General features: G+C 54.8%; 1 protein-coding gene and 1 long non-coding RNA gene across 2 annotated transcripts; one reads left to right on the plus strand and one right to left on the minus strand.

The window, feature by feature from the left end:
- Positions 772–18,601, plus strand: CBLC (Cbl proto-oncogene C). Its single transcript, XM_005653285.3, has 12 exons — positions 772–2,970; positions 6,790–6,936; positions 7,068–7,224; positions 7,529–7,650; positions 8,506–8,643; positions 12,241–12,328; positions 13,226–13,357; positions 14,656–14,811; positions 15,150–15,230; positions 18,113–18,228; positions 18,351–18,416; positions 18,521–18,601. The coding sequence occupies exons 1-11, from the start codon at positions 2,612–2,614 to the stop codon at positions 18,358–18,360; spliced, it is 1,506 nt and encodes a 501-aa protein (XP_005653342.2). The 5' UTR covers positions 772–2,611; the 3' UTR covers positions 18,361–18,416; positions 18,521–18,601.
- Positions 8,532–16,435, minus strand: LOC110261002. The gene is made up of 3 exons (XR_002344686.1): positions 16,346–16,435; positions 13,152–13,278; positions 8,532–8,620 (listed from the first exon to the last, which is right to left on the minus strand). It is a non-coding gene; the product is annotated as an uncharacterized LOC110261002 (long non-coding RNA).

Genomic DNA, 20,292 nt, shown 5'->3' on the forward strand with positions numbered 1-20,292 from the left:
TGGACTCTGGCACCCACACCGAGTGGCTTCAGACAGTAAATTTATTCCCTCACAACTCTGGGGAGGAGGAGCCCGAATTCAACTTATTAGCAGGGCTATGCTCTCTCTGAAAGCTCTAGGGGAGAATCCCTCTTGCCCTTCCTACTTCTGGAACTTGTCAGCCATCCTTGGCCTTCCTTGCCCTATAGACGCGACACTCCAGTCTCAGCCTCCATCATCGCATGGCTGTCTCCCTGTGGGTGTATCTGTGTCTGTCTCCAAATTTCCAGTGATATTGAATTTGGGGCCCATCCTAATTTGCTATGACCTCATCTTAACTTGGTTACACCTGCAAAAACTCTATTTCTAAACAAGGTCACATTCACAGGAAATGCAGGGGGGGCACTCTTCAACGCAGGATGCTCATCATTATGTTTTGTTTTGTGTTTTAGGTCCGCACATGCAGCATATGGAAGTTTCCAGGCTAGGGGTCCAATTGGAGTTGCAGCTGCCAGCCTACACCGCAGCCACAGCCACGCTAGATCCGAGCCAAATCTGCCACCTATGCCACAGCTTCCATCCAGGTCATCCCTTTGAACGGCCGTGCAGGAGTCCTCTGGGTAAAGGATACCACACTGTGTTCATTCTTTCTCTGATGATGGACACTTGCCTTCTTCCCAGTTTTTTCTCCATTTCGGACAGGACGGCAATTAACATCCCCGAATATATCTCTTGGAGTCTCTCAGCGCAGTATTTTTCAAACTGCCCAACAAGATCCATTAGTGGGTTGTGAAATCAATTTAGTGGGTTGCAAACACAATTTTCCCATTAATGAAATGAAGTTAAATAGAAAAGAAGATATCAGAGTGCATGCACACAGGCAGGGGGAGGCCGACCCTGTGTAGCAATCTGTTTCAGGTGTTTCACACCCCAATGTGAGCAAAGGTGTTTATGAGCCACGGTGCTGAAAGATGGAGCTGGCAACGGACTTGCCCTGCCAAGGCTTGGATGGCTGCTGTCAAATTACTCTCCAACTTAATTCATCCACAGGCCAATGGGGTTTCAACCTATTTCACAGAGGTGGTAACTGAGGCTCGGAGAGGGCAGGAAGGCAAGAAGCTGGGAGACAGAATCCTCCATCCTGACTGCAAAGATGCAAAGACCCTGTCTCTGCTTAGTCTGAAATGCAAATTTGAAGATTCCAAAATTTCACAAGTTAAGGATTCTCAAGTTCTAAGAGATAAGGAGTTCTAAGAGGAGGGTGCCATGAGCCTCAGCCTCAGCTCTTTTTTTTTCTTTTTCTTTTTTCTTTTTTCTTGTTTTGGCCGCCCTGCGGCATATGGAGCTCCCAGGCCAGGGATCAGATCAGAGCTGCAGTTGCAACCTATGCTGCACCTTTGGCAACACCAGATCCTTAACGCACTGTGCCACGCCAGGATGGAACCTGCGTGCCAGTACTCCAGAGACACCATCGATCTGGTCTGTGCCACAGCAGAAACCCCTCAGTTCTCATCCCCCTCCTTCCTCAAAGAGTTTTTGAGAATTCAGTGAGAAAATGTAAAGCCTGAAACCCACGGCCCGACACAGAGTAATTGTTCAATAACCGTTAGCTGTTACTATAACACTCTGATTAGAAATTCTGTAGGTATGCGGATATTTGTAATCTGTCCTCGTCCAGGTCTCCCGGCCAGAGCGTAGCCAGGACGCCCAGGGTCGTGGCCTGGATCCCGTGGGAGAGGAGGGATGATCCGGCCCACAACGCCCCCTGGTGGCCTCCCAGAGGACTGCAGAGTCTCAGCCGAGGCTACAGGACGCCGGGTCGTTGGCGGGGGTCGGAACCACGCCCCTCCAGCCCTTCGCAGACCAGCCCTGCCCTTCCCTTCAGGAACCCTATCTTCCCGCTTCGTCCCCTAAAGACCCAGAAGCCCCCACCCTCTTTGTAAATCTGGGTGTCTCATCTCCAGCTTGATTTCTTGCAGGCGCCTGTCACCGGGACCCAGGAATTAGGTCCCGGCTCTCTCAGACACCCTTCTCCCCCACTCCAGCTCTTAGAGGACTCAGGGGTCTGGGCACACTGCGTTCCTTCTTGGAGACAAAGGGACCGTACTATCTCTCTAACATTTAACCCTAGAAAGTTCAGCTCTCTGACCTTTAATCCCGAGCGACGACCGATGAGCCACACATTTCACCGCAGCCCAGGAAAGTTACGTCCCAACCCCAGCCCCCTTCAGGGTCTGGATAGCTAAACTCCCAGCCCCACTCTGGCATCCAACAAGTTCCAGGTTTCCCCCACCCCCTCCAGTGCCAACTAGGGACTCTCCGCCCTTTCAGAAGGGGCCCAGGTATCCTACCTGCAATTTCTACCCGCTTGGGAAGTCCTATCGCCACCCACCCAAGCCACCCCATCCGGCTCTTCTTTGGGGATCAGACATTACAATCCCATCTAGAGGGAACCCAGTTGTCAAGAGTCCCCAGCCCCTGCCCCCTCTGGTGTCACAGGTACCGGCAGGTCCCTTCTCGGTTCTCCAGGGCCTGCCCTCACCTCTCCCGCCCCGTCCCGTCCCACCTAGGCCTGGGCGGGGCCGCGCCTCTCTCAGCCGCTCGCGTCCCTCCCGGGGCACCCAAGGGACCCATGGCTGCGGCGGCCCGGCGGGGACCGCAGTGGGGAGAATCCCGCGCGTTCGGCCGGGCGGTGAGGCTGCTGCAGCGCCTAGGAGAGCAATGCAGGGACCCCCGACTCGGCTCCGGTCCCCCCTCCTTGCGGGACCTGCTGCCCCGCACCGCGCAGCTGCTGCGCGAGGTGGCGCAAGCCCGGCGGGCGGCCGGCGGAGGCGGTCCCGAGGCTGCCGAGGGTCCCGGGGGTGCGGGGGACTTTCTCATGGTCTTTCTCGCTAACCTGGAGGCCAAGAGCAGGCAGGTGGCGGCGCTCCTGCCACCCCGGGGCCGAAAGACCGCCGCCGACGAGCTCTTCCGGGAGGGCTCCAGACTCAGGTGAGGTCCGGCGCCAGGACAGAGGTGATCTCGCGAGACAGGCCCGGGGCTCGCTCGCTGCTCCCTCCTCCCTCCTCCCTCGGACCCTGGCGTCCCCATCCCAACCCCTTCTCCCTGAAGGAACCGGGAAAACTGGGCCGCCCGGTTTTGTCCTTCCTTGGGCATCTAGGCCCTCAACACACACTCCCCCCCACCCCACCCCAAACCGGTTCCCTCCTTTCTTGGCTAAGAAGCCGCCCAGGCTTTAGTCTCCTGGAGGATTTAGACATATTCTGGAACGTGGGGGCCCCAGGGGACGTCCTGCATGAGGAGAACGGGAGAAGCGTGCTTTATTTATTTATTTATTTATTTATTTATTTATTTATTGCCTTTTTACTATTTCTTGGGCCGCTCCCAGGGCATATGGAGGTTCCCAGGATAGGGGTCTAATCGGAGCTGTAGCCACCGGCCTACGCCAGAGCCACAGCAACGCAGGATCCGAGCCGCGTCTGCAACCTACACCACAGCTCATGGCAACTCCGGATCCTTAACCCACTGAGCAAGGGCAGGGACCGAACCTGCAACCTCATGGTTCCTAGTCGGATTCGTTAACCACTGCGCCACGACGGGAACTCCGAGAAGCGTGCTCTTAAGCCCCCATCACCGCCCCTGCCTGGGGAACTGCCAGGGCCTGGCTTTAGTTCCCCAGGAAGAGCCAGCTTGGGACCTGGGGCTTGTCTGGTTCTGAATCCTGGGGAAGGTCCTGATGAATGACAGCAGGTTTGAGACCTACAGCCCAGAGCTAGGTTTGGGACAGTGACTCTCAACTCCGTCATGCCCCCATGCCCCTTTTTGTTTGTTTGTTTGTTTAATTGAAGTATAGTTGATATACAATGTTGTATAATTTCACTGTACATCAAAGCGCTTCAGTTATACATCTGCACATAGTCTTTTTTCTTAATATCCTTTTCCATGATGGTTTCTCACAGGATATTGAACATAATTTCCCTGTGCTGTACAGTAGGACCTCGTTATTTCATTCCATTTTTTTGTTTCATTTTGTTTTTAGGGCCGCACCCGTGGCCCGTGGACGTCCCCAGGCTAGGGATCAAATCTGAGCTGCAGCTGCCAGCCTACACCACAGCCACAGCAACGGCAGATCCAAGCCGTGTCTGTGACCTACACCACAGCTCAGGGCAACGCCAGATCCTTAACCCACTGAGCAAGAGTCCAGGGATGAAACCCGCGTCCTCATGGATACAAGTTAGATTATTAACCTGCTGAGCCACAATGGGAATCCATCCAATCTCTATAGGATAGTTTGCATCTGCAAATCCCAAACTCCAATCCATTCCTCCCCCAACTCCTCCCCGCTTGGCAGCCACAAGTCAGTTCTGTCTGTGAGTCAGTTTCTGTTTCACAGACAAGTTGTGTGTCATAGTTTAGATTCCATATATGTGATATCATATGATATTTGTCCTTTGTGACTGCTTTCACTTAGTCTGATAATCTCTAGGTCCATTCATGTTGCTGCAAATGTTCTATGCCCCTTCTTTACAGCAAATATTTTGTAGCATCTCCTTAAATCCATTCTGAAACGAAATGCATAGGGTTCATACCCTATTCCTCATAATTCTTTAAAAATCACCATGGAGTTCCCTAGTGGTGCAGCAGGTTAAGGGCCTGGCATTGTCACTGAACAAGGCCAGGGATCAAACCTGCACCCTGATGGACACTGTCAGGTTCTTAAGACACTGAGCCACGACGGGAATTCCACTAAAATCTAATGCAAGCCATATATGTAGGTTTTCGTTTTCTTTTCTTTCTTTCTTTTTTTCTTTTCTTTTTTTTTTGGTGCCATGACTTGGATTTGAAATGAGGTTGTCATTTTCTAGTAGAGGTATTGCAAAAAGGGTTTTTTCAGGCAGGTGAAGTGAATTTTAGTAACATTTTCTTTAATTCACTATATCAAAAAAATTAGCATCTCAAATTATAACCTATATAAGGTAACGATTAATGAGGTAGATCGCATTCTTTTTTTTTTTTTTTTTTTTTTTTGCTTTTTAGGGCCGCTCCCATAGCTTGTGGAGGTTCCCAGGGTAGGCGTCTAATCAGAGCTACAGCTGCCGGTCTGTGCCACAGCCACAGCAATGCCAGATCTGAGCTGCATCTGTGACCTACACCACAGCTCACAGCAACACTGGATCCTTAACCCACTGAGCAAAGCCCGGGATCAAAACTGCAACCTCATAGTTCCTAGTCGTATTCGTTTCCACTGCGCCATGATGGGAACTCCTAGATCATTCTTTTTAAAAAAAATTTTTCCTGGAGTTCCCGTTGTGGCGCAGTGGTTAACAAATCCAAGAACCATGAGGTTGCGGGTTCGACCCCTGGCCTTGCTCAGTGGGTTAAGGATCCAGCGTTGCCGTGAGCTGTGGTGTGGGTCGCAGACGCTGCTTGGATCTGGTGTTGCTGTGGCTGTGGTGTAGGCCAGTGGCAACAGCTCCAATTAGACCCCTATCCTGGGAACCTCCTTATGCCGAGGGAGCGGCCCTAGAAAAGGCAAAAAGACCAAAAGAAAAAAAAAAATTTCCCCTTGTGCTAGGTTTCTGAAATCTGGGGTGTATTTCACATTTGGAGCACACATCTCATTTGGACCAGTCACATATGGATAGTGACTGCATTGTAGACTCTGGGAAGGGAAGGCGCTTAGAAAGTATCAAAGATGGCTCTGTAAGAGGTATCAGGAATCCCACAGACTTGAAGGCTATTAATATAAAATAATAAGGGAGTTCCCAAGTGGCTCAGAGGGTTAAGGATCTGGTATTGTCACTGAGGTGCTTCCAGTCACTGCTGTGGCACAGGATCCATCCCTGGCCCGGGAACTTCCGAGTGCCTTGGGTATGGCCAAAACATTAATTTTTTTTAAATCTTTTGTCTTTTTAGGGATGCACTTGCGGCATATGGAGGTTCCCAGGCTAGGGGTCAGATCGGAGCTGTAGCTGCCGGCCTACACCACAGCCACAGCAACTCGGGATCCAAGCCATATCTGCAACCGACACCACAGCTCACGGCAACGCCAGATCCTTAACCCACTGAGCAAGGCCAGGGATCAAACCAGCAACCTCATGGCTCCTAGTTGTATTCGTTACCGCTGCGCCACAACAGGAACTCCCTCAAAAAGTTACTTCATTAGATAATAAGAACACTAATACTAATTAGTGCCAACTCTGCCAGGTGTGCTTGGTATTTTATGTGCTCAAAACTCCTCATCGTTCCCCCCATGAGGCAGGGGCTGTCCTTAGCCTATGTTTATGCCCATTTCACAGATGAGGAAACTGAGGCTTGGAGGGGAAACGGAATTGCCCCACATCCCACAGCTCCAGTGTCTGAGCTACCCTCTGCCGCTCCGCACATCCTGAGCTGTCCCTCAGGGAGGCGGCCAGCAGGAGGAAGCACAGGGGTCCCCCGTCCAGTGCTGCTAAAACCAAACAGGCATCTCCGAGTGTGACCTACGCTCACACCACCCTAAGTGGCCCCGGCCTTCATGGTCCCCCTGTCCGACTGGGCAAGGCTTGCGGGCAGAGGCTGGGATTTGCTGGCTGGAGGATGCCTTGGCTATTCGGCAGCACCCCCTCTTGCATCGCAGGTGGGGGAGCTGAGGTTCTGAGAGGGGCGGCATCAGGACCGCAGCAGGCGGTCTTGGAATCGCCTTTTCTCCTGCACTGGCACCTTAGACAGAGTCTAGGGGCTCGTCCCTGTGGATGTTCCCCACAGAGGGTGGAGGGATCCGTGGGAGCCCCAAGGACCAGCCCAGGTCCTCCGTGCCCATCCCCGCAGGCGACAGCTGGCCAAGCTGGCCCTCGTCTTCAGCTACATGCACGCGGAGCTCGGCGCGCTCTTCCCCCAAGGCAAGTACTGTGGACACCTGTACCAGCTCACCAAGGTGGCGGCGCACACTTTCTGGAGGGAGCACTGCGGTGCCCGGTGAGTGGGCTCCCGGCTGGGACCTCAGCCAGGCCCTCCTCCCTCAGACGCAGTTTCCTGCTTCCCCAAAGTGCTCCCACCCCAGGCTCCCAGAAGCGTCATCTGCGTCCCCTCTCACCCCCGCCCCCTAGGTGTGTGCTGCCCTGGGCCGAGTTCGAGGCCCTCTTGTGCATCTGCCACCCGGTGGAACCAGGCTCCACGGCCCTGGCCTTGCGCTCCACCATCGACCTCACCTGCAGCGGCCACGTGTCCATCTTTGAGTTTGACATCTTCACCCGGCTCTTTCAGGTCAGGGAAGGCCAAGGCTGCAAGCCCAGACTCTTGGGTCCTTCGGGAAGGAGAGGTTGGGAGCCTGGACTCCGGGTCTGAGGGAGGAGCGGCCGGGGGCCTGGATCCTGCGTCTGAGGGAGGAGGGGCTGGGAGCCAGTTTCCTGGGTCCTGGAGAAGGAAGGGTCTGGAATCTCCCGTGTCGAAGATATTCCTGTAGCCCACCGTGGGTGTGAGGAGGTGGCTGTGTTCTTGGACCCCGGGAGGCATTGGGGGCATGGGCTGCTTCCTCAGCCCCCCTGACCCTAGCGCTGTCCCACCCTAGCCGTGGCCAACACTCCTCAAGAACTGGCAGCTCCTGGCAGTCAACCACCCAGGCTACATGGCCTTCCTCACATATGATGAGGTCCAGGCGCGTCTGCAGGCCTGCAGAGACAAGCCAGGCAGGTAAAAGGACCAGGCTTCCCAAGGAGGAGGAGGCTGCCAGGGGTGCAGGGGTCTGGGTCCAGGGATGGGGTGCGGTGGGTCCCCAGAGAGTGGAGAACTCAGAGGTAGGCTGCTGAATGCCCCCTGCAACCTGGGTTCTCCCAGGACCACCTAGGGAGTTCCCGTTGTGGCTCAGCGGGTTAAGAACCAGACTAGTATCCAGGAGAACGCAGGTTCAATCTCTGGCCTCACTCAGTGGGTTAAGGATCCGGCATTGCTGTGAGCTGTGGTGTAGGTCGCAGACACTGCTCAGATCTGCTGTAGGCCTGCAGCTATAGCTCTGTTTTGACCCCTAGCCTGGGAACCTCCATATGCCATGAGTGCAGCCCGAAGAAAACGAAAAAAAAAGATAAAGGAAAAAAGAAATTCCTGTTCTTAGCCTGCTCTCCTCTGTGTCAGCCCCATTCTCAGACATAATCTTTACTCATGGTAACAAATGGTTTCTAGAAGCCCCAGCTGTACACCCTACCGCCTGGCAACCCCTATAGAAATGGGGTGCCTTGCTCCTTGATGCTTCTAGCAAAAGTTCCAGGGCTGACTCCCATGACTTTGATCTGGGTTCTAAAATGCACTGGGTGGCCAAGCCAGAATCATTCCAAACCCCAGTGGAGGTGGAGGAGGAGCCAGGCAGGTAAAAACAGCAGAGAGTCCTGTTAGTGGCACACAGGGACCTAGCACCTCACTGCCTGAAAAAGTAGGAAGCTGGGTGATAAGGGAGCAAAGTCTTAAGATACCTGGATCCCCAACAGGGTGAGGGACCAGGAGGGACAGCAGTGGCCATTCCCTCTCCCCACCCCTTCCTACCTCTTCCTCCAGCTACATCTTCCGGCCCAGCTGCACTCGCCTGGGACAGTGGGCCATCGGATACGTGAGCTCAGATGGCAGCATCCTGCAGACCATCCCTCTCAACAAACCTCTGTTCCAAGCACTCCTGGAAGGACAAAAGGAAGGCTTGTGAGTCACCCTCCTAGCAGGGGGAGGGTGTCAGCAGAACGCACTTGGAAGGGCCATGCTTATTGAGCTCTGGCCGAGATCACCACGTCCCAGGGCTTGAGGTTCACAGAGCAAACATAAATTTGCAATACTACAGTTTTCCAGCAGGTGGCAGACAGGGGTCAGGAGGAATGGACGCCTTTCCTGGTTCCCGCAAAGCTGCCATGTTGGGCTAGTGGCAGCTCCCAGGAGAGTGGGGGAGTTGGACCCAACCCCAGTGGCCACTTTCCTTGAACTTGAGCTTAAGAGCTTTTGCTTCTAGATATCCACCTCTGTTCTAGAGTCTAGACTGCTAGAGCAGAAGAAGAACTGGGCAAACAGCTAGGCTTCAGGGTTTTTTTTCTTTGTTTTGTTTTGTTTTTTGTCTTTTTGCCATTTCTTGGTCCGCTCCCGTGGCATATGGAGGTTCCCAGGCTAGGGGTCCAATCGGAGCTGTAGCCACCGGCCTACGCCAGAGCCACAGCAACGTGGGATCCAAGCCTCATCTGCAACCTACACCACAGCTCACGGCAACGCCGGATCCTTAACCCACCGAGCAAGGCCAGGGATCAAACCCGCAACCTCATGATTCCTAGTTGGATTCATTAACCACTGAGCCACGATGGGAACTCCTAGGCTGCAGTTTTTCGGTCTGTCATCTTGGGTGCCTCAGTGCCCTCTTGGAAATCTGCCTTGGGTAGGAGGGAGGGAAGCGGGGGGGAGGCAGGTGCGATTCCTGAGTTTCACCCCAGATCTTTAACCAGAGCCTCCTTAGCTGGGGGTCATATAAGATATGCTATGAAATAGGTGATGGAGGTGTTCCCGTCATGGTGCAGTGGAAACGAATCTGACTAGGAACCATGAGGTTGTGGGTTCTGTCCCTCGACTTGCTCAGTTGGTTAAGGATCTGGCATTGCCGTGAGCTGTGGTGTAGGTTGCAGACGCGGCTTGGATCCCACATGGCTGTGGCTGTGGCTGTGGCGTAGGCTGTCAGCTGTAGCTCCAATTAAACCCCTAGCCTGGGAACTTCCATATGCCATGGGTACGGCCCTAGAAAAAACAAACAACCAAAAAAAAGAAAAAAGAAATAGTTAATGGATAGATGCATAGATGATGATAGATACATGGATAGATAGATAGATAGACAATAGGTGATATGCAATTGATTCTCATTATTTCTCATTATTTGTGGCAACTCTGTTGTGCAAAATCACAGCAAATACTGAATTTGCAAACTGAGATGTTGCTCCTGGGAAAAGTAGGTTCCTGAAAGAGTCTGGTCACATCTTTGTCAACCAGTCACTACATAATAAGCTTTATGTGTGTGTCTGTTTAAAGACGCCTATGTGGAGTTCCCGTCGTGGCTCAGTGGTTAACAAATCTGACTAGGAACCATGAGGTTGCGGGTTCAATCCCTGGCCTTGCTCAGAGGGTTAAGGATCCGGTGTTGCCATGAGCTGTGGTGTAGGTTGCAGATATGGCTCGGATCCTGCGTTGCTGTGGCTCTCACGTAGGCCAGCTGCTACAGTTCCGATTCGACCCCTAGCCTGGGAACCTCCATATGCCATGGGAGCAGCCCAAGAAATGGCAAAAAGACAAAAAAAAAAGTAAAATAAATAAATAAATAAATAAATAAAGACACCTACTTTAGGAGTTTCCCTTATGGCTCAGTGGGTTAAGAACCCCACTAGTGTCCAAAAAGATGTGGGTTAAGGACCTGGTGTTGCTGTGTGCCTCTGTGGAGGTTGCAGATTCGGATCGGATCTGGCGTTGCTGTGGCTGTGGCGTAGACTGGCAGCTGCAGCTCCAATTCCACCCCGAGCCTGGGAACTTCCATATGCCACAGGTGTGGCCCTAAAAGGAGGAAAAAAAAAAAAGCTGAAAAGTGGACACTAAGTAGGCTCGGGAAAGGACACGTTTGCAATAGGAGAGCTGCAAGGAAAAGGCCACATTCTGCCTTGTTCATCCTCAGTTGGGGGCAGGCCTGGCTGTGAATGACCATAAAAATGCCACAAGCATTGATTTTGAGGTTCTAAATACATTTAGCAAGTAGGCAAGCCTGCAAATAGAGAATCCACGAGAAATCAAGATTGGGTGTGTGTTGGGGGGGTTCTACATGTACGCACATAGTATGTTGCTTTTTTTTTTTTTTTTTTTTTTTTGCTTTTTAGGGCCGAACCCACAGCATATGGAGGTTCCCAGGCTAGGGGTCAAATTGGAGCCACAGCTGCCGGCCACAGCCACAGCCACAGCCACAGCCACATGGGATCTAAACCATCTCTGTGACCTACACCACAGCTCATGGCAACACCGGATCCTTAACCCATTGAGCGAGGCCAGGGATTGAACCTGCGTCCTCATGGATACAAGTCGGGTTCTTAATCCGCTGAGCCACAGTGGGAACCCCCTACTATTTTCAAGGTGGGAAAACCAAGAGAGAGAGAGAAGGGCTGCCAAGATCTTTCTCCCACAGAGTGAGACGGCTTTTGGGTCTAAAGTGAATCCTAGCAGTGGCCCCCTTCCCAGGTGTTTCTGTGCGGGGACATGTGCTGCTTGTTCTCTGAGCTGCCCTGGGAGTGGTTGTGCCCATTTTATAGAAGAGAAAACTTGAGGCCAGAGAGGTAGTGTCGCCCAGCTCAGGTCACACGGTGTGTGTGCAGGAAGCTGCACCTCGCTCTGGGCTGGGGCGCCCGCACGACTACCTGGCCAGGCAGGGCCACCAGCCTGGGGGACCTGTGACCCTGAGTTGATCTAGAGGTGTGGTGACAACCTGGATGGGAGACCCAGAGTGTGCAGCCCTTCTTCTGGGCTGTCCGGGAGCCCGGTGCTCAGCCCTGGGCCCCAGCCCGAGCTCCGCATCCCTCCAGGCCTCCCTGTGCGGCCTCGGGCACCGCCCTTCCTGCACTGAGCACTGACAGGGGTCACCATCTGTGAAATGAGGAGTGGTGTAGACAGACTAGGAGGTCCTTCCAGCCCTGTGGGCCTAAGACGCTAAGATTTGGACAGAGTTCCCCTCATGGCTCAGCGGTTAACAAATCCGACTAGCATCCATGAGGACGCTGGTTTGATCCCTGGCCTGACTCAGTGGGTTAAGGATCCGGCATTACCATGAGCTGAGATGAAGACACGGCTTGCCTCCCGCGTTGCTGTGGCTGTGGCGTGGGCTGGTGGCTACAGCTCCAATTGGACCCCTAGCCTGGGAACCTCCATGTGCCACGGGTGTGCCCTAAAAAGACAAAGAGACCAAAAAAAAAAAAAAAAAAAAAAAAAAGATTTGGACACTCGAGCATCTGCAACAAATTCTCTTACGCCAGCGCTAGAAGACCCCGGCCCTCTGGGATCGCTGGGTGGGAGGCTTTGCGTTTCTGGATCTTCATTCATCTGGTCTGAGTCTCCAGTTTGAGTCATTCAGGGTGTCCTTCTGTGGGGTCTGAGGGGACAAGGCCCTATGCTGGGGTCTGAGGGGACACGGTCCTGCCCTGGGGTCTGAGCGACACAGCTTGCCCTAGAAAATCCCAATCTGAAGGGAAGGGAGGTTGGGGTGCCTGCTGGCCTCACTGCCCTCTCCCCCTCTCCCAGCTACCTCTACCCTGATGGGAAGAACCACAACCCGGACCTGACGGAGCTCTGCGGAACGGGACCCTATCAACGCATCCACGTGTCGGAGGTGCGGTCCTGGCCGGAGCCCCGCCCCTGCTCACCGCCCCGCCGCCCCCTCTTCCCCTGGCTCAGGAACCCTCTCCCACTCAGTCAGGCCCTGGACCCCCAGAGACCTTGGGGTTTTGTGCTGGTTTGGCGGCTGTGTGACCTGAGGTAAATCACTTGGCCTCTCTGACCTTCTCGGAACCTTCTCTGGAAGGCACAGCTTCTCCTGCCTCTTACCCAAGGGTTTTCATGGGGATTAAACCCAGAAATGATACCGCTGAGATCATCAGAGCAGCCAGTGCACTTTGCACAGTTGCCAGTGGCAGCCCCTGTGCCAGCTTCTAGCCTTCCAGCCATCCCATGGGTGAGAGAAATGACAAATACAGTTTTTTAGTATAAGTATATCCCCTGCAATATTTGGGGACACACTTATACCTTTAAAAAAAAAATTTTTTTTTCGGTCGTTTTAGAGCTGAACCTGCAGCATATGAATGTTCCCAGGCTAGGGGTTGAGTCAGAGCTGCAGCTGCCAGCCTACACCCCAGCCACAGCAACTAGGGACCCAAGCCACATCTGTGACTGTTGCTTGCAGCAACAGTGGGCCCTTAGCCCACTGAGCAAGGCCAGGGATCGAACCCACCTCCTCATGGATACTAGTTGGGTTCTTAACCTGCAGAGCCACAACAGGAACTCCCCTGTATTTTTATTAGCTGGATCTGGCAGCCCCGTGTGTAGACAACCCCAAAGAACAAGTCCCATAGCAAGAGCACCTGTAGGAGGCCGCAGGACACATGGCCTTGAACTTGGGAGAGGGTTCAGGGCTGGTGCAGAGGTTCGAGACTTACTTTCGGCGGCACAACGTGTATCCCCTTGGCTGACGTTACCCCTCCTTCCCTCGGCTTCCCCTCTCGCCCGCCAGGAGCAGCTGCAGCTGTACTGGGCCATGAACTCCACATACGAGCTCTGCAAGATCTGTGCCGAGAGAAACAAGGACGTGAAGATTGAGCCATGCGGGCACCTGCTCTGCAGCCGCTGCCTGGCTACCTGGCAGGTGGGTCTGACCCTGCCAGGCCCCCGGCCCGCCTGGTCCCCACCCCACCTCCACAGCCAAAGCCCCTCCAGAGGGTGGCCGCTAAGCCTCATCTATCACATGGGGAACCTGCGGCCCAGGGAGAGCAGACTGATATGTGCCTCTGTCCCTCTCACTCTGCATCTATCGCCTCTGCGTCTCCTTCTCCAGTTACATTATTCGTGGAAAATGCTACAACTTTGGCCCCAGCGGACTGGGGTGGGGTGGGGGGCAGGTGTCTGTGGGGCTGGCTGCAATTAATACTGCCCGGCCCAGGCATTCCTAGCCAAGAGCATTCCCTCGCTGGGTGATCTGGGGCCAGTGGCTCTCCCTCTCTGGGCCTTCGCTGCTTTCTCAGGAGAGGGGGGCTGAAGGTAGTCACCTCCCAAAGGGAGGGTCCAGGCCTCTGGGTAAAGGGCATCCCTGTGGACACCTTTTAGACGCCTGAGCAAGCTTTTCCATTGTGATGTAAGCATTCCACCTTAAGCCTCTGCTTAAGCCCACTCAGCCCCGGTGAAGGCAGAGCCCCCCCATCCTGCTCCCTCCCTCTCTCTCTCTCCATTCTCTCCACTTGCAACCCCTTTACCCTCAAGGACCTAGGAGTAATTCATCTTGTTCTTCAAAGCTCCCTGATGGTGGATGCTGAGGTGCACCTGCAGTCCTAAGAACCAAAGGGAAGTTCCCGTTGGGGCTCAGCAGGTTACGAACCAGACTAGTATCCATGAGGATGTGGGTTCCATCCCTGGCCTCGCTCAGTGGGTTAAGGATCCGGCATTGCCCTGAGCTGTGGTGTAGGTCACAGACGCTGCTCAGATCTGGTGTGGCTGTGGCTGTAATGTAGGCCAGCAGCTATAGCTCTGATTGGACCCCCTAGCCTGGGAACGTCCATGTGTTGCAGGTGTGGCCCTAAAAAGAAGGAAAAAAAAAAGAACCAAAGGGCTGGTCCAGCCACAGTACTGTGACAAAGGGGCACCTGTGGGGCGGCCCATATGGCCCGGGCGAGTGTCTCAGGCATTCCTAGCCCATAGCATCACTACCATGAGGTTGAGGCCCCCGTGGCACCCAGACCCCCCTCTCAGGGTTCCTCCAACTGAACCTTGGGCTCTAGTCAAGCCCCTCCTTCCCATCCTGCCCTCTCTCTCCATCTCTCTCTCTCTCCCTCCATTTTCCTTGTCTGTCTCTCTTCCCCACATCGTTCTGTCGGGGGTACGGGTCCCTGTCACCCCAGGGGATGTGGTGGGGAACGATACCCTGACTCTCTCCCTTGCCACCTTGTCCAGAACTCAGACAGCCAGACCTGCCCTTTCTGCCGCTGCCAGATCAAGGGCCAAGAGCCTGTGAGTATCCATCAGTTCCAAGGGAGGCCAGAGGAAGCCGGCGCTGAGGACCCAGGGGACAGCAGTGACCAGGAAGATGGGGAGGAGGAGCTGGGCCAGGTAAACAGGAGCAGGAGCTGGAAATGGAGTCCCTGGGGCCTGAAAGAGGAGGGGCTGGGACTCCTGGGTCTGAGGGAGGAGGGGTGAGGGCCCAGACTCCTGCGGCTTAAGAAAGGAGGAGGCTGGTGGCGGGATTCTAGGATCCTGGGGCCTCCCCTGGGGTCTGGGGTTCTGGCTTTCTCTAAAATAACCCTCTGAGGGTTAGGACTGTGTCTCATTGTCCAATCTACCCCCTTAGCCCAGAAAGTGCCTGAATGCTGGGCCTCCAGGCAGGGCACATGGCAGGAGGAGAAAGACATGGCAGCTCACGACACCTCCCCACCCTCTGTCTCCCCTAGGTGACCCCCTCAGCGCCTCCCCGCCCCTCTCAGCTGGATATGGCCCCGGAGAGTCCCCGAAGCAAATACCAGCTGGAAGTGGTAAGTCAGGCACTGGTCTGAGCTCAGGTCCCCTTCACCCCTGGGACCCCCGGTCCAGCCGTGCACTCAGGGGTGCAGGCCAGGTGCTCGTTCTTTGCACCCACTTACAAGGTGTCGCGCATCCGCACCCCTGTGGCCTCTTCTCTCATTCTCATCCTTACTCTTCCCCCCTCACAGGACTTCTGGCCCTCCTTCCAGCATCCCAGGCGTGCCCTACCTCAGGGCCTTTGCACAAGCTGTTCCTTCTGCCCAGCTCTCCTTTCCCTGGGCTCACCTTCTCATCCCCTCCTCAGGGAGGCCTTCCCTGACCCCCGCCCCCAACCCTATTGAAAATAGCACCCCGGAGTTCCCACTGCGACTCTGGGTTAAGAACTGGACTAATATCCATGAGGACACAGGTTTGATCCCTGGCCTCGCTCAGCAGGTTAAGGATCTGGTGTTGCCGTGAGCTGCGGTGTTGGTCACAGACGTGGCTGGGATCTGGTGTGGCTGTGGCTGCGGCGTAAACCGGCAGCTACAGCTCTGGTTGGACCCCTAGCCTGGGAACCTTCATGTGCCTTGAGTTTGGCCCTAAAAAGAAAAGAGAAAAGAAAGTAGCACCCCTGCAAGCCCCCGCCCGGCTGCATTCTCTCAGCCCTGGGAAAGAGGGTGCAGTCCGCCAGCTGCAGAGTTGTTTTCTGCTCTTTGTCTGTTGTCTTCTGCCCCCCTCAGCAGGCTGTAACCCTCCTCGAGGCTTAGAACTTTGCCTCCTTCTCTGTTCTCTGAACTGTGCCTGGGCACACAGCAGGCGCTCAATAACCAGGCACTGACTGAATCAATTGAATGAGTTTCCCCAACAGCCCCATGAAGTCGAAATTGTTCCTCTCCTCATTTTCCAGAAGAAAGCTCAGAGGGGTGACTGCACCTGCCCAAACCCACAGCCTGAAAGAGGAGACATCTTAAAAAAAAAAAAAACAAAAAACCCAAACCACTGGCTTATTTTCTAAGCGAGGCCCTGCCTTGCCTTTTTTTTTTTTTTTTTTTTGGTCCCCCCATTCCCCATCCTAGGATTTTCCGAGCTCCCTGCTGGCTGGGGAGGGGCAGGTCTCTGTTAGCATCTCAGGCTGAGTACACACCACATCCGATCGATACTGGGAGGTCTTCAAACAAACAGCTCAGGAAGTCCGGGAACCTTATTCGAACACAGCAAACAAGAGAGCCAGCGGGGGCGTGGCCACACCGGCCAGGGAAGCTAAAAACAGATCCCAACCTGCAGCCAAAAACAAATGGAAACATTTAGAGGCACTCAGCTGGCTCCCTGAGGACAAGGAAGGGGGGGGGCAGGGGCTGACAGGGCACCTTTGCCCAGGCTGCGCCCTCCACCTGGCAGCTCCTTTCCTCTTCTCCCCGAACCCAGCCTGATTCAAATGCCAGCCATCTTTCAAAACCCTTGGCAGAGGAGAGCCCCAGCAAGGGGACTGTCCCAGTGAAAATAGCTAACGCGTGTCTGACCCTTGCTACACGCCTGGTCCTGCTTTTCAACATAGTCATTTCATTGTCATGACAATCTGATACGGTAGGGCAACTATGACGCCCACTATACAGAGGAGGACACTGAGGCACCGATATCTGGAGGTCACCCCGCTGAAAGGTGAGCGAGTCAGGACTGGAACCCAGGTCTCCAGTTCCGGCAAATCCATCCTTGATTTCCTTGTCTGTAAAATGGGCGTGATGCCAGTCCCTGCTGTGTGCCCTGCTGTGGGCATGATGAATCCCCCCGGCTGGGCACGCTCCCACACATTGCTGTTCTCCAGCTGTCCCCCTCGAGGGGCTGACACCATCATTTCACAGGACCTGGCACCTCAAGGTGGCCCCTGGGGACCTCTCCCATCCTCAGTTGTCTCCATGCAGAGGATGAGGGCAGGCATGGCACGGGCCCCGTGGTGGGGTCTGCAAGATTGGGCATTTGTAACCTGAATCAGATCCCTTCCTTCACCTCTCAGTAGCCCCCCAAAACCCCAGGACTCCAAGAATTAAAGCCAACATCCTATCAGCCCATAGGTCTGGGGATCTGACCCCTCCCCACCTCTCTAACCTGCTACCACCTCCTCAGCTTCTTTCCAGCAACAATGAACCCAAGAAGCCAACAAGCCCCACACCCCCTGCAGCATTTCTGCCCACATCCTTCCTACACTCGGGCGTCTGCTCAGTCTCCCCCTCTTCCAAGAGGCCTTCCCCGGCCACCTTCATGTCTGATCACCCCCCCAACCGCACGATTTCCGTTCTCCTAAGGACACCTAACACTCTGGTACATTTCCCTGTTCATGAGCTGGTCACTCATGGTAAAGTCCTTTGCTTAGTAGACTGTTGGCTCCATGAGGGCAGAGTTTTTGGTCTGTCTGGTTCATGGCTGTCTCTTTGAAGCCCAGAACATTGCCTGACACACTAGAGCTGCTCAGGAAATTGGTGGGATGAATGAATGGATGGATGGATGAGTAGATGGATGTTGGATGGACAGATAGATGGATGGAGAGATAGAAGAAGGGATGGATGGGGGGATGGATGGGTGAATGGATGGATGGGGGAGTGGACAGATCCATGGATGGGTTGACAGATGGATGGGGGGATAGAAGGAGGGATTTATGGGTGGGGGGATGGATGGGTGAATGGATGGACAGGGGGTGGGTGAGTGGATGGGTAGATGGATGGATAGAGGGATAAACAAAACTTGTTTCTATTCAAACCAGAGACTTTAGGGGAAAAAAACCAGCATGGACTGGGGATGTAATCCTTCCATACTGCCCCTCCCCCGCCCCCATCATCCCTGTGTTACCCCGTCTGGGCTGTGACATGAACCACAGCTGCAGCTCAGCTGTGGAATTTCTTCATCTCGTCACCTGCAGGCGCCTCTGGCCCTCCCCAAACTTCGGGCCCCTTTTACCTTGCCAAGATTTTGGACCTCAGCCTCAGCCCCATGGGAAATCACCTCCAGCCCCCAGGCCAGGGAGGGAGCCAGAGAGTAAGTAGAGAGGGCAGCTGGGGTCCAGGACTCCTCCTAGGTCTGAAGGAAAGGGGGTGGGTGGGAGGGAAACACTGATGCTAGGGTATCCACAGCCCCCCCTGAAACTCTCCCCACTGCAGGAATTCCTAAAGGGAAAGCGCCCCCCTCAGCTGCCCCTGAGGGGCCCTCCGAGGCCTCGATGCCAGGTGAGCCCCCCGCCCCAAGTTCCCTCCCTCAGCCTGGCCCTGCCGGCCCCACCCTATCTGGATGCGATAAGATCTAACATAAACCTCCTCTCTCCGCTTCACAGGGCACCAAGATACGCTGCTAAAGGGAACCCCGGGGCCTGGAAGGGGTTTGTGAAGCAGAAATAAACTGCCAAGCCTTGTCCGTCCTCTGTTGTGTGGAGATGGAGTGTCGCAGCCACCAGGGGGCAGCCTGGAGTTGGGAACCTGTGGTCCCCGGGGGCTTGATTGACTCAGGTGTCCGGGGTTCTGAAAACAGGATGGGTGGGGGTGGGGGATGACCCAGCATTTCTGGATCTAGGATTCTAGACCCCCCAAAACCCCTGCTCTCCCAGACTCAGGAGTCTACACTCCTCACCTCCCACTTTCCCGGAGGACCAGGGGTCTGGCCTCCAGCCTCCCCTCCGGGAGTCCCACTCTCCAGGACCTAGGAATCCAGAGTCCCAAGTTCTCAGAGCATCAGGCATCCAACTCCCTTTCCCTATCATAGCAAAAAAATTCCTGGACCCAGAGCCAGGTATACAAGTTCAAAGTCCCCTCCTCAAAAAGACCCCACATTTCTGTGACAGTTACACACCCAGTCTTGCCCTGGTCCGTCCTCATCCCTCTCTCTTCCCTCTGTTCCTCTTTGGATCCTTCTCCCAGCACAGCAGCAGAAGCATCTCCCGACCTCACCACTCATCTCAAGGGGACCCAAGCCTCCCTCTGCCTGAGTTTAAACCAGCTGGCATCTCCCAAGCCCCTGCCTCAAGGCCAGCCCCAGGCCGGGTAGTGCTGGGCATGTGGCACTGACTGCTGGCCTCCTGGCACTCACAGTCCAGTGAGGGAGACAGACCCGTCCCCAGAGAGTGATGACCCAGAGTGGGCAGAGCTGAGATTGAGGGGATAGGGGGCAGACCAGGGGGATGAGGAGCCAGGAACAGATGGCTGACCCAGCCGGGGAGGTCAGGGAGGGCTTCCAGGAGGAGGGGACATGGAAGATGAGTCTGAAAAGATGAGGAAATGGTGTCTCAGTGTAAACAGAGCATGCGTCACAGATTGAGTTCCAAGCAACAGAAGCCTCCTCAGGGGCAGAAAGGAAATCGATTGAGGACCTGGATCCATCAGAGATTCCCAGGAGTGATGAGAGAAGCAGGACTGGAACGGGATCAAGAACAAGATGGGCAGCTGGCCTCCAATCAGAGCCCAGCCACCATCACACCACAGCCCAGGGCTGGCGAGGCGACCCTGGTGCCCGACGACCACTGGCCCCTGGTCCTCTCGCTGCCTCTGCTGCCCCAGAAACAGGCTGTGCCTTCTAGCCACTGGGTGGGACGGATTGCACCAGAACTTGCGAACCACAGCGATAGCGTTCTCATGGCTCTCAGCGGCCTTGGGCCAGGATTTGGGGAAGGACTCAGTTGGGTGGTTTGGGCTCAGGGGCTTGGAGCAGGGTATGGGGGGCGGGGGGGAACAGCATCCGCCTCTGCAGTCCCAGGCCTCACCCTTGGGGGCTCCACGCTTGCTAGTTTGCACTTTCCCACAGCAAGGCTGCCTCCAGGTAGTCAGACTGCTTTATGGTGGCCGAAGGCTTCATGGAGAGTATTCCAGTGAGCCAGGCAGAAGCTCCGTGGCTCTTCCTGCCTAATCTTGGGAGTCCTAGGGTGTATCACTTCTGCCACTTTTTTTTTTTTTCTGTCTTTTTAGGGCCACACCCGCGGCATATGGAGGTTCCCAGCCTAGGGGTTGAATCAGAGCTGCAGCTGCCGGTCTACACCACAGCCACAGCAACGCCAGATCCCAGCCACATCTGCGACCCACACCACAGCTCATGGCAATGCTGCATCCTTAACCCACT

This window comes from Sus scrofa, chromosome 6, assembly GCF_000003025.6.
Source record: "Sus scrofa isolate TJ Tabasco breed Duroc chromosome 6, Sscrofa11.1, whole genome shotgun sequence".
Lineage (NCBI taxonomy): Eukaryota > Metazoa > Chordata > Mammalia > Artiodactyla > Suidae > Sus > Sus scrofa.

Excerpts from the sequence above, each read along its gene's own strand:
- CBLC (XM_005653285.3), top strand. The coding sequence starts at position 2,612 with ATGGCTGCGGCGGCCCGGCGGGGACCGCAGTGGGGAGAATCCCGCGCG. Across the intron at positions 7,225-7,528 it reads TCTTCACCCGGCTCTTTCAG|CCGTGGCCAACACTCCTCAA; the intron begins GTCAGGGAAGGC and ends GTCCCACCCTAG. Across the intron at positions 7,651-8,505 it reads TGCAGAGACAAGCCAGGCAG|CTACATCTTCCGGCCCAGCT; the intron begins GTAAAAGGACCA and ends CTCTTCCTCCAG.